Source organism: Puntigrus tetrazona, chromosome 24 (assembly GCF_018831695.1).
Source record: "Puntigrus tetrazona isolate hp1 chromosome 24, ASM1883169v1, whole genome shotgun sequence".
Lineage (NCBI taxonomy): Eukaryota > Metazoa > Chordata > Actinopteri > Cypriniformes > Cyprinidae > Puntigrus > Puntigrus tetrazona.
Window position 1 is genome coordinate 2,042,393 of NC_056722.1, and position 12,597 is coordinate 2,054,989.

Genomic DNA, 12,597 nt, shown 5'->3' on the forward strand with positions numbered 1-12,597 from the left:
GAAAAACACAAACAGTGATAACTTGATGGAGGTTTGGAGTTCTGCTACATTCTCGAAACATAACAAGCAGGTTGTTTTCACACATTTCCTGTTGCCGATGTCCTTTATGCACTATAGCAACTTATATTTTTGTAACAAATAATATATATATATATTTAAAAAAACATTTTAGTATTTAAACAGAATGTTAGATTTGTCACGAAAGATCCAAATATGTCAGGAATGGTCCCTTACCGAGCCTCCAAGTCAATCTAATTTGAAGCCTATATGAATAAATAAAAGTTTTTTCACACAGTGATTAAAAAAAAAAAAAAAAAAAAAAAAATACAACCACTCACTATCTCAATACAATCTAAACAGGTTTCAGATAAATATATTCAGCCTACTTTAAATCCATAACATAATAACCACAACAAAAGGCCTGAAATTTGTAATGTCGCTTATGTTTTCTAACAACGCATATCTACCACAGCTGATGGGAAATGCAAAGCAAAATGAGGGTGAATTGAAGCCTTATCCTATGTTTCACGGACCTCAGGGCCATCAGACCCGACTCTTCAGTAAGGTACACATGTGCAACATAACATGTAGTGTAACGACAACACTGGCATGCACTGAAATATGAACGCTTCAGATAAGAGGCCTTACGAAAACATTGTTCTTTTAACACATAGGTATTGCTCAGACTGTTGAAGGCAAATCTTGTGGTCCACTATATCATTTTTTTATTTTTAAGTAATAGTCCACCCCTAAAACTTTCTGATAATTTATACACTCTCAGGCCATCCATGATGTAGGTTAGCGTGTTTCTTCACGGGAACAGATTTGGACAAATGTAGCGTTACCTCACTCGCTAACTAATGGAGTCAATGGGTGCCGTCAGAACGAGAGAGTTTTAGCTGGAAACAACGGTTTGAAGTTAAAAATGTCTTGACGAATACAAATTATTTGGATTACTTGTGATGTTTTTGTTTTTTTTATCAGCTCTCTCATTCTGACGGCACCCGTTCACTACAGAGGAACCATCGGTGAGCAAATTTATCCAAATCCGTTCCGGTGAAAAAACAAACCCGACTGCATCTTGGACAGCCGGAGGGTGAGCATGAGCAACCTTTCATTTCGAGGCGGAGAGTGAAGCTATGTGAACAGAAACTCTCCAAGCAGTGCATTCTATTGAAAAAGTTAATTTGCAATACTACAAGATTTGAAAGGGAAAACAGTTACAGAATTGCTTAAAATCACCGCTAAAATCTCATTCATACAAAATGGCAAAATGACAGTCGCACAACTCTACTCTTTTATCCATACCCGTGCTGAATGTACAACACAAAACTTAAGTGGATTTTTTTTGTTTTTTTAAATACTACATATTGTAGAAAGCTGAATCAAGTATGTGCGCTGTACCTTATTAAATTATACTGTTCAGTTGATCTTTGACAAACAAAAAAGAAAAGAAAAAAGAAACTGCTGCTTTTAGTAGTCTTCACGGCAGCATTTTGTAAACCATTAAAAGATCTATGAAGCACATTTGGCAACTAAATGAATCGTGTAGGGCCAGGACTACTGAAATTTTGGTGACTACGAGTGATAATCAGCATGTTTAAAGTTTAAGCAATAGTTCACTCAAAAATTTAAATCGGGTCAACATTTACTCACCCTCAAGTCGTTTCACCTGTATGCTGAAATTCATGAAATTTATGCGAAATACATGCAGAAGTGTAATTTTTAAGTGAACTGTTCCTTTAAAGAGACAGTACACCCAAAAATGTTAATTCTGCCTGCTTACCCTTACCCTGAAAAAAATACCATGTAAGTCAATGGCTACCGTCAAGTGTGTTACCAACATACTTCAAAATATCGAAATATATAGAGGTTTGAAACAAATTTCAGGGTTAGTAGATGACAGGATTTTTATTTTTGGGTAAACTACCCTTTTTATTTGGAAGCCTGTTTCCGCCACCAAAAAAGAAATAAATTATCGCAACTTTTTAATCTCACAATTCACTTTTTTCTCAACGTTGTGTGATACAAACTCGCAATTACAAGTTATAAAGTGAGAATTGCGAAATATAAAGTCAAGCCATTTTTAGCTTGTAAAAATGTATATCTCACGATTCTTAATCGTGAGATAAAAAGTCGCAATAACGTTTTTGTTTGTTTTTTTTGTATCTGGCGAAAACGTGTTTCCACACTTTAAATTCCATACTAATTTATTAAAAATACTTTTGGAGACGCTAGTCGAATACATGGTTTACGCAGGACAACAGCACCACACTCTGCATTAGAGTCACGGTCATAATCGTATCGCTATTAGGAAATCATAAATATGTAGAGGGAGGAGTGTTTTGAGCATCCCTCTATCCCACTATAACAGTTGTACTCCGATCTCGAACTGAAAGAGAACTGAACGCTGGAGGTGTTGAAGGGGTTTCACGAGGTAAGACTGGCCCATCTGTGTTCCTAAATGATGTCGAGCGGATCTGACATCTAGGGAGGGCAGAAATCGGCAAAGTAAGGGTGCTGTAGGGCTTCCTCTGCTGAAATTCGCTGAACCGGATTGCATTTCAGAAGATTCTGCAAAGAGCAAACACAGAACAGAACGAAACAGCTCAGCGTGAAGTCACGAGCTAATTGCTGGCACAATAAAAATACTTTACCTGTAGTAGGTCTCTGCCAGTGCTGCTGAGTTTCGGGACGACATTCACAAGTGATGTAGTAGCTGGGTACATCGGGTAAGGCTGTCCAAAAAAAATAAATAAATAAATAAATTATATATATATATATATATATATATATATATATATATATATATATATATATATATATATATATATTTATTTAAATGAATAAATGTAAATCATTAAAATGGAATTCAGAATAAACGTTTCAAAAGTTTAAAATAGTAAACTGCTGAGTATTTCTCAAAACAAATGTTATTTTAAAATTTGCACCATTTTTGCAATAAAAATGTTTCTGCCAGCATTTAGATGAATGAACGCTGTACCTTATAATCTGGAAGTTTATTCATAGTCTGCCACTGTTCTTCTGTGTCGCGTGCCCAGCAACGTGCCAAAATGTTAAAGTTAATCAGCTCATACAGACATACATGCCAAGCAAGTACTTCTTCTATATATATATATATATATATATATATATATATATATATATATATATATATATAAATAACATTTATATATAACATTTAATCCAAATGTATAAACCCAACAGAAATCTGAGTGTAAAGGATATCTAAAGATCCTCTTCAGCTGGTCGTCCACATCATTACCAGGAAATAATGGCCGTCCTGCATTTGCCAATTCTACAAAAAAAAATGATAATAATAATAATAATAATAATAATAATAATAATAATGATGATGATGATGATGATGAAAATAATTCATATGCTACAAAAAAAAGATCACGATTTTAAATGAAGCCATTCCTACCTGCAAATATACACCCTGCAGACCACATGTCAATAGAGGTAGAGTATAACTTAGCACCAAACAGCACATCTGGAGGCCTGTACCACAACGTCACCACCTAAAGACCATCAACATGAAGTGAGCGACTGGAACACTCTGAAAAACCCACGCTGCATCTGAAGCTGCGTCGCTTTACCTCAGCAGAGTAACAGCGTACAGGTATTCCAAAAGCTCTGGCCAAGCCAAAGTCAGCTAACTTCAGTTCGCCGTTCTGAAGACAGATAGATGTTTGTGAGAGTACAGCAGAAATAAGGAAACAAGCAGGCTGAAGTTCTACTAAATCTGTTTTAACAACTTCATTCATAGTTCAAATGTTACGTGTAATGCGAACAGGCTAGTTCATGACACGAATTAATAAGTATCAGGCACTTTGGGTCATTTACTCACTCTGTTGATGAGCAGATTTTGTGGTTTAAGGTCTCGGTGGAGAACATTTCTGCTGTGGCAGAAGGCAAGACCCTTCAATAACTGGTACATAAAGGACTGCAAGGGGAGAAGAATTAAATATAAATATATATATATATATATATATATATATATATATATATATATATATATATATATATATATATATATATATATATATACACACACACACGTAAATGAATATTAATATTTTTATATATATAATATTTTATATATATAAAAACGAATCAAACCTTGACAATCTCTGGATCTAAGTCACCATTACAGCTGTCAAAGTATTTCTTTAAATCCTGTTTGAATGAAAATAATTTTACATGTTACGAAACCTATTAGTTTTAAGACTAGTTCAAAAAGCAAGATCACTCAAATCAGGGTAAATATAATAATGTCATTTATGATGCAGCCTCTCACCTGATCACAATACTCAAACACTAACGTCAGCTTCTTATCACTGTGAAGGACGTCATGCAACCTACAAGAACAAGTACTAGTTGTTGATGCACCTTTTTTTATATCATCACCATTTAATTATATTGATCATTTAAGTGTAAAATGATTATAATAATGATTATAAAGTAGGTTAACACTTTAACCTAAAGTAAAATAATAATAATAACAACAATAATAAATTATAATTACAAAGAAACTACATTTAATTTGTTTTTAAATCCAAGAGAAGAAAAATGTATTACAAAAGTTTGAGTGCAATAATAAAAGAAAAATAATATCATAATTTATATTATAATTTAAAAAATTATATAAAAAAAATGAGAAATATAAAAAAACAAGTACTTATTAACATTCATTTTATGTTGTAAAGCAGCACAAAACAAACTGCACCATTTTTATTTAATCACTATTTATTTATATCACAAAATATATTTTTGAATCCTTATGAAAAATAATATATACAATATTAAATATGCAAAAAAATGTGTACATGAATAAATGTGAATATACATAATCTAAAAACACTAATTAACAACATTTATTTTGCATTATGATGAATATTAAATATGCAATTAAATAAAAAATAAAAGCAAACACACCTTACAATGTTTTTATGCTTCAGTTCTTTCAGGAGGCATATTTCTCGTAACGCTGAACTGGGAACCCCCTTTAGTAGGAATAAATATTAATGTGACAATTTTGTTTTAGTATGACTTGACCCACCAGCGGTCTCAGCTCTCCTTACCTCATCGTCATCATCCAGTCTCACTCGTTTGAGGGCCACAATCTCGTGTGTTTCTCTGTTTTTAGCCTTGAAAACGGTCCCATAGGTACCTGGTGACAGAACACCAAACGCATTAAAGAAACTGGGAATAAAATATTTGAAATGGCAGTCTAAGCATAAATTAGAAAATCACTGTGGAATTAGCAAATTAACAATTAGGTTTAAAAAAATAAATAAAATAAAAGTAGGCGTGGCCTAGCGGCAAAACGTATTATAATAAAAAGTACAAAATAATTGTTCTATTTAAATTCTCAGTTGTTTGATTTGTAGTGTAATGGATGACACTTTATTTATAGCTATATAAATAATTTTTCCAGAACGATTTCTTTGAATAACGTAAACAGCGTTGTCACGTGGTAACTGTTTACCTTCTCACCGTACTCCAGAATGGACAAATCACAGCCGCGTCGATTAACGTACGAGCGTACTTTATAATTTAATAAATATTTTTTTTGTATAATGTAACTACCAATTTATTGTAAATATTGTACTTGGATTAGTATATTTTGTGAACAAAACTTGAAAAAATAAATTTATTTGAATGTAACTCCATGGAGAAAAGCCGACTTTGAGCCTCCGTGCGCCCCCTAGAGGAAGAGACTCTTCATGTCTCATATAAATCAGCTTCTAACAGCTCAGTGAGAACCAAAGAAAAGCCTGATAATGATGCTGCAATGAATGATCCGGTGGTTTAATCGGAGATCATCAATACGCCAGCTCCGTTTCTCTGAACCAAAGCGATCAAATCGTTTAACAGGTGTTCAAACGCTGGTCTGATTTCTATAAAGCCAGGTGCATCATCTCAGTGTGAGCTTGCTAGCTAGCCCTAGCATGGACTTTAATCTTTATACACGCTTACGAAAGACTAATTCAATGACTGTCAGCCGCCATGCGCTCTTTTATAACGGTAAACATTCATGAATGTTAATACTCTATAAATCTCTAATACAGACACAGCCAGTCAGGCCAGACAATCCATTTACTCACCCTCTCCTATCTTCTCCAACTTCTCATACTTTTGCATGGTTTTGGCCAGCTACAACAGCTTTTAAATAAAGCGTCCTGGCTCCTTATTTCTCTATGTATTAAAAGAAAGGTTTTAATTGTACAGCTGATTACTGTCGTTTTTTATCAACAAGGGGCGTAGTACGCAACATGAAGAGAGCAGTAAGAGCTTCAAGATGGCGATTCACTGAGAGACACTTCAAAATAAAAGTAACGTGTGTAAATTGACTTCTGGGTCGATGAAATACTTTAAAATGCATTATTAAAAATAACAAAAAAAACATAAAATAACTATCATTAATTCTAGCCCAAAAACATTTTTATTAATATATATATATATATATATATATATATATATATATATATATATATATATATATATATATATATATATATATATATATATATATATATATATAAACTGGAAATATAATGCAGGAACAATATTTCATTTTATTATACTTCAATTTTAATGGAAGACAGTAGAAACACAGTGGTATTAGAATATAATATATATTTCAAATTAAAATGTACATCTTGGTTTATTGAAAAAAAAAATACTTTAAGTATACTTTTTATACATTTCAGTCAGTATTAAAAACAGTTCGGCTACCATTACAACACTGAAATGTATCTATTTTACAATACACAAAACTCAAAACAAAGAATATTCACTAAAGCTCATTTTCTTTGACAGAGCACCAAATGAAATTGTCTTTAAAATAATTTCATTTAAAATAACTTTGTGTTTGATGAAGTGTGCACAGAAAGTACAGTATTTCATTTGTGGCCATCGGATCGTTGTCTCTTTATGAGTTCAGCATACAGCCCTCCTTTGCTCAGTAGTTCCAGGTGAGTTCCAGCCTTTGAAAATATAAATATGACAATAAACATCATCACAGTGTTCACACATGTTCAGTATGCAGTTACATTGGTAATTGTTCCTAACCTCAACAATACGTCCATTGCTCATTACGCAGATGAGATCAGCCCCCTGTATGGTGCTGAGACGGTGAGCGATAATCAGAACGGTGCGTCCCGTTGTGGCTCGGTCCAGTGCCTCTTGAACCACGCGCTCAGACTCAGCATCTAGCGCGCTGGTGGCTTCATCCAGAATCAAGATGCTGGGGTTTTTGATAAGGGCTCGAGCGATAGCGATTCGCTGCTTTTGGCCTCCAGATAGAGTCACTCCACGTTCACCTTCATTTTACAGAAAAAATATGAAAATGGATTAATTATACATATATATATATATATATATATATATATATATATATATATATATATATATATATATATATATATATTTTTTTTTTTTAATGTTTTTTTGTGCTGTCAAACGATTAATCACATCCAATATAAATGTTTTTCTTTACATAATATGTGTTTTTACTGTATTATGTATATATTAAAAGACATACAGTACATATTTTGAAAGTATTTATATGTAAATACATTTATTTTCTTATATTTAATATTATATATAAATATGTTTAATGCATAAATATATTTTTCTTGAATATATACAAGCATGTGTTTTTATATATACATAATAAATATGCACAGTATAAACAAATACATTATATTTTAAAAACAATTTTTTATTTCAGATGCAATCAAATTGTGATTAATTGGTTGACAGCACTAAATATATATATTAGGTTAAAAAGTATATTTTAATATTAAAAATTATATAAATTAATATATCTTTATATTTGTAATAATTAAGTTATCTGTTCTTACAAATAAACTATAAAATAGATATAAAAATGTATTTTCTGATTTTATTTAACAGCGCTTACCAACCACTGTGTTATATCTATCCGGGAATCCTGTGATGAAATTATGAGCATTGGCTTGTTTGGCAGCAGCCATGACCTCAGCGTCTGTGGCACTAGGCTTTCCAAACCTGATGTTCTCCATCACTGAGGTACCAAAAAGAACAGGTTCCTGTAATAAAGACAAAACTGAATTATAAGATTAAGATCTGTTTCACACATATATAACACAAAGAGAACAGTGAAGAAAGAGAGAGAGTGAGAGAGAGAGAAAGAGAGAGAGAGAGAGAGAATAAAATGTACCTGACTAATGAACCCAATAACATGTCCTCTTAACCAGGATGGGTCTAGTGTTCTGATGTCCAGCCCGTCCAGCATAACCACTCCACTGCTGGGGTCATAGAACCGCTCCAATAAGGCAGCCACTGTGGATTTGCCTGAATGTAGACATAAATAAATTACTAATACATTAATAATAATATATTCCTTTAGCTCTAGAGGAGCTGGCGAATGAGTCTATATCCAAAAATGTTACTTTAAGCTTCTGTGCAGATAGATAGATATATAGATAGAAAGAAATAGAAACATAGACAGACAGACAGACAGATAAATAGATAGAAATAGAAATACAGACAGACAGACAGAAAAACAGATAGAAATAGATAGATAGATAGACTGATAGATAGACAGACAGACAGAAAGATAAATAGATAGATAGATATAAAAATATAGACAGATAGATAGATAGATATAGAAATATAGACAGATAGATAGATATAGAAATATAGACAGATAGACAGATAGATAGATAGATAGATAGATAGATATAGATACTTTACCTCCGCCAGACTCGCCAACGATGGCAACGGTTTTAGAGGGAGGTAGAGTCAGGTTGAAGTTCTTAAGGATCTGGTTTCCAGGTCTTGTTGGGTAGCTGAGAATCATTTCAGGAAACATCAAATAACAGAAAATACTCTTTAGACTAATTCATCATGTCCACATGAGAGCAAACAGAGTACTACCTGAAATTGATGTTCATGAAGTCAACTCTTCCCGTCAGAGACTTGAGCGGGATACGACCTCCTCCGGTGAGAGGAACGGTGGGCTCCAGAGTCAAGAACTCAAACACACGGGCCCCTGCACTCATACCCCGAACCATCTGACACAAACCACACAACATATACCGAATACAGATTACACGCTACATGTAAGGTAACAAAACACTTGATGTCAAATGTCATCTACTCACCTGTCCAAAGAGAATTGAGATGCTGGCAAGAGATCTACAGAGAGAGTGTGATTCTGTTACATTTGATATAATAGAGAATGGCTGAGCTGAATGTTTGTTTCTTCTACATTATACGTAGGAAAAACTGCACTCTCACCTCTGAACTGTTTGAGAGGCGACCAAAAAAGACATTAGATCACCAGGTGACATGTCATTACGAGCCATCAAAGACCCACCAGCAAAAATAGTGCCTAAGACAATGCCTGTCGAAGAAGAGAAATATTTAGCAGATCTAGTTCATGTAGTCACTGCACGCAAATCAGTGAAGATCCATCAACACTCACAGTTCAGGACAATATTAGACAGGCCCTGAAATACAGCAATTCCAGTGCCCAGCGTCTCATTCATCGCAGCTGACTTCTGGACTTCAACGGCATACATCCTGTGAAAGAGAGCATATCAGAACTGTAGATCTAGATGAATAATATAGAGCTTTGATTATGCATGCCCTGATTAATTAAAAAATGTAATTAGTCCAGAAAAAAACTAACAAACTGCAAATTGCTATAGTAAAAATTGTAAATGGTCTACTTTTACATTATAAAGTATAAATATATAATACATACATGTGTGTATGTGTGTGTGTGTGTGTGTAAGTGGTGTGTATATATATATATATATATATATATATATATATATATATATATATATATATATGTATATATATATATGTAATACATATAAATAGTACATAATAAAAACAGTCAAATGCATGTTTTTTGCAAGCAAAAACTATTAACTACAGTAATTTATAATTTACCCTATAATTTATGGTGAAATATTATTCCCATAACCAGAGAAAAAAGTTTTAGAAAAAAAAAACTTTACATTGTTTAGAGAACTAAAAATAAAGTTGTTTTTTTTTAAAAAGAAAAAAATTATTACATCCATAAGTTATGCTATGTCCTTGGTTGAAAAAAATGAAATGAATGACCATGCATAAGCAAAAACAATTGATTTTATATTAACAATTTTTTTAAATATCAATATTCCATAGAATAGGGCAGACTCTTTTACATGTAATCAATGTAAAAAAAAAAAAGTGTATAATCTGTAAACGTACTCCAGTTCTCGATCCTCCATGGCAAACGCTCTCACTGTCCTCACGTTACCAAGAGCCTCGTCGGCCACTCCGGTAGCTTTTGCAACCTAAAAGAGATAATCAGGGGAGTAAGCCTACAAACAGTTACAAAACTACAATCTCCACGTCTCCTACAGAGCGTCTTTACCTGTTCCTGCGCTTTCCGTGACAGTTTACGAAGAAAAGAGCCGATGAGCGCGCCGGCCCCCACCAGACACGGCAGGACCACCACAGTGAGACCTGTGAGTTTGGGAGAGATGACGTACAGCGACGCAAAACAGCCCACTGTCTGCGTGGCACTGCGCAAACCCTGGAAAACATAACGCATAACCAAATGAATGCAGCACGTACGCGCGGGGTTTAAACACGCCTGCTCTCGTCTGAAACATCCTACCTGAGAAATAACCAGCTTGAAGGATGATTTAAACTCCTGGATGTCTGACGTCAGGCGATTAACCAGCTGCCCGGTCTTGTTCGCATCAAAAAATGCAACGTCTTGTCTGTAACATGACATTTACGCAATTAGAAAGATTTCTGTCTGTCTGATGCATTTGAAATACCTTTAAAATAAACTGTATTACAAACCGAAGCAGAGAGGCGAAGAGGGTTGTTCTCATGTCAGCTGCTACTCTCTCTCCGACTCTAGAGAGCAGAATGATGTAGCCACTGGTCAACAGACCCTGAAAGACAAGCAAAGACTAATATACTCAAAGTTTGGGGATATGTTTTAAAATAAGTCACCATGGCTGCATTTATTTGATTTTAAAAAAGCTAAATGATATTACAATTTAAAAGAAAGGTTTTCTATTTGGATATATTTTAAAATATAATTTTTTCCTGTGATGCAAAGCTGAATTTGCATCAAAAATAATTCTAATAGAGCAATGAAACAGCTATATGGCTTTTATTTGAGGAAACTCTCATACATTTTTTGTGGATGCTTTGATGCATATTTGTCACATCTGTGTCAATGCAGAATGTCAAAACCATTCTGATGTGCCTTTGCCTAATAATTACATTCATTTCTTTCCTAAATCTGTCATGAATCAAGAAGCAATTTTGCCCACAGAGCTTCTGTGGAATGTACCTGTAATCCATACAGTCCGAGCAGCTTCATTGCGGGCGCTTTGATGTCTCTCATGTAATGACCTGCTTGTTCTCTCATGTGGCGAGCGACGACATTCACAAGATCCCCCAACATCAGAGGAATCTGAATATTAAGGGCCGCTGCTCCAAACGCAAGCTGAAAGAAGACACACTGTGGTCAAAAAAAAAAACACTATCAACTTAGCATAAGTTGTCCGTAATTTAATAGTTTGCTTACGATAACGGCTCCTATGAGGGCGAAAAGCTGGGGCCGAACGAACTCCCACAGGACGGCCCAGCTGAATTCAGGAATCTTCTCTTTCGCCTGAACTTCCAGCGGGACATTATTGTTCACATCTGCTTCACAATGAGCCACGGTGCCAAGCAAGCGGGCTGTCACTGTCAAAGCAGCGGGTCCTAAGATGAATTTCAGAGTGATGTTTGGTGGCCCGGGCTGCTGTCTGGATGCTAGACGGAGCACTTTTTGAGCTTGTCTCCATATGCGAGCGGGAGCGCTGACAGAGGTCTGTGAGGATGGGGTTGGTGCACTGCTCCATGATGCTGTATGACCACGTCTAAAATACAAGCAAACATTTAAAAGAGCAGTGTTGCACGGCACTACTGACAGAAAGGTATGCTAAAGTGTATTTCTTTTTCGGCTATTAAGCATTTTTATGTTACTTTTTTGGGTTTAAGCTATGTAAATCACCGTTTGCATGCTTAAATAACTTACTACTACCCGTGTAGTGTATGTATATTTTATCACATATTCTATCAATTGTGTTTATATACATACGCAAATTTTAACCGCAGATAGATATTCTCATGACCACACACAGGTGAATATGGAAATGAACACCGTGCAAACAACTAGTTTCGACCTCAAAAATAAACAAAGAGACATATTGTGTACCTATTGAGGTGGTGGATCATGAAATCTCTAGTTTTATGGGAGTTCAGAAGTCGATCTGACGTGACAGTGCCGCGTGTCAATCGACCGCAACGTGCAAAATGAAACATGTCGTTGGAGTGTTTTGAAAAGACAGCAGGGAGAAGAAAGAAAGACAGTTTATGGAACTAATAAATGAATTCAAGGATTAGCATGCGGGCCGCCATGTTTACGCAATCCTATTCCCGACGTGACCCTGTACGTCATCGACATTGTGACTTTTTGACACGATATGTGTTTTATAGAACTGGATCTATTAATTT

At 34.6% G+C, this 12,597-nt stretch overlaps 2 protein-coding genes across 2 annotated transcripts in view; both read right to left on the reverse strand.

Annotated features, from left to right (window-relative positions):
* The window catches only part of cdk5 (cyclin-dependent kinase 5), a 6,431-nt gene extending 102 nt beyond the window's left edge, over positions 1–6,329 (reverse strand). The window contains 13 exon segments of the mRNA XM_043226907.1: positions 1–2,574; positions 2,658–2,738; positions 3,005–3,052; positions 3,054–3,066; positions 3,250–3,319; positions 3,449–3,545; positions 3,624–3,698; positions 3,875–3,970; positions 4,147–4,203; positions 4,325–4,385; positions 4,963–5,030; positions 5,109–5,197; positions 6,135–6,329. The exon segment at positions 1–2,574 is cut by the window's left edge and continues 102 nt beyond it. Coding sequence (XP_043082842.1) covers positions 2,488–2,574; positions 2,658–2,738; positions 3,005–3,052; positions 3,054–3,066; positions 3,250–3,319; positions 3,449–3,545; positions 3,624–3,698; positions 3,875–3,970; positions 4,147–4,203; positions 4,325–4,385; positions 4,963–5,030; positions 5,109–5,197; positions 6,135–6,171 — 879 coding nt within the window. The 5' untranslated portion in view covers positions 6,172–6,329 and the 3' untranslated portion in view covers positions 1–2,487.
* Positions 6,330–6,592: 263 nt separating this feature from the next.
* Positions 6,593–12,530, reverse strand: abcb8 (ATP-binding cassette, sub-family B (MDR/TAP), member 8). Its single transcript, XM_043225803.1, has 16 exons — positions 12,299–12,530; positions 11,624–11,960; positions 11,387–11,542; positions 10,885–10,979; positions 10,694–10,799; positions 10,448–10,609; positions 10,282–10,367; positions 9,503–9,600; positions 9,316–9,421; positions 9,180–9,213; positions 8,953–9,089; positions 8,770–8,864; positions 8,234–8,367; positions 7,955–8,102; positions 7,102–7,352; positions 6,593–7,016 (listed from the first exon to the last, which is right to left on the reverse strand). Exons 1-16 carry the CDS (start codon positions 12,403–12,405, stop codon positions 6,933–6,935), a joined length of 2,136 nt encoding a protein of 711 aa, XP_043081738.1. The 5' UTR covers positions 12,406–12,530; the 3' UTR covers positions 6,593–6,932.
* Positions 12,531–12,597: the final 67 nt, after the last annotated feature.

Bases quoted from the DNA above. Each gene is read 5' to 3' on its own strand.
- abcb8 (XM_043225803.1), bottom strand. From the start codon at position 12,405: ATGTTTCATTTTGCACGTTGCGGTCGATTGACACGCGGCACTGTCACG. The intron at 10,800-10,884 runs GTTTGTAATACA...GTCATGTTACAG, and splicing joins CTCTTCGCCTCTCTGCTTCG to ACAAGACGTTGCATTTTTTG. The intron at 9,090-9,179 runs GTGAGTAGATGA...GGTTTGTGTCAG, and splicing joins TCTCAATTCTCTTTGGACAG to ATGGTTCGGGGTATGAGTGC.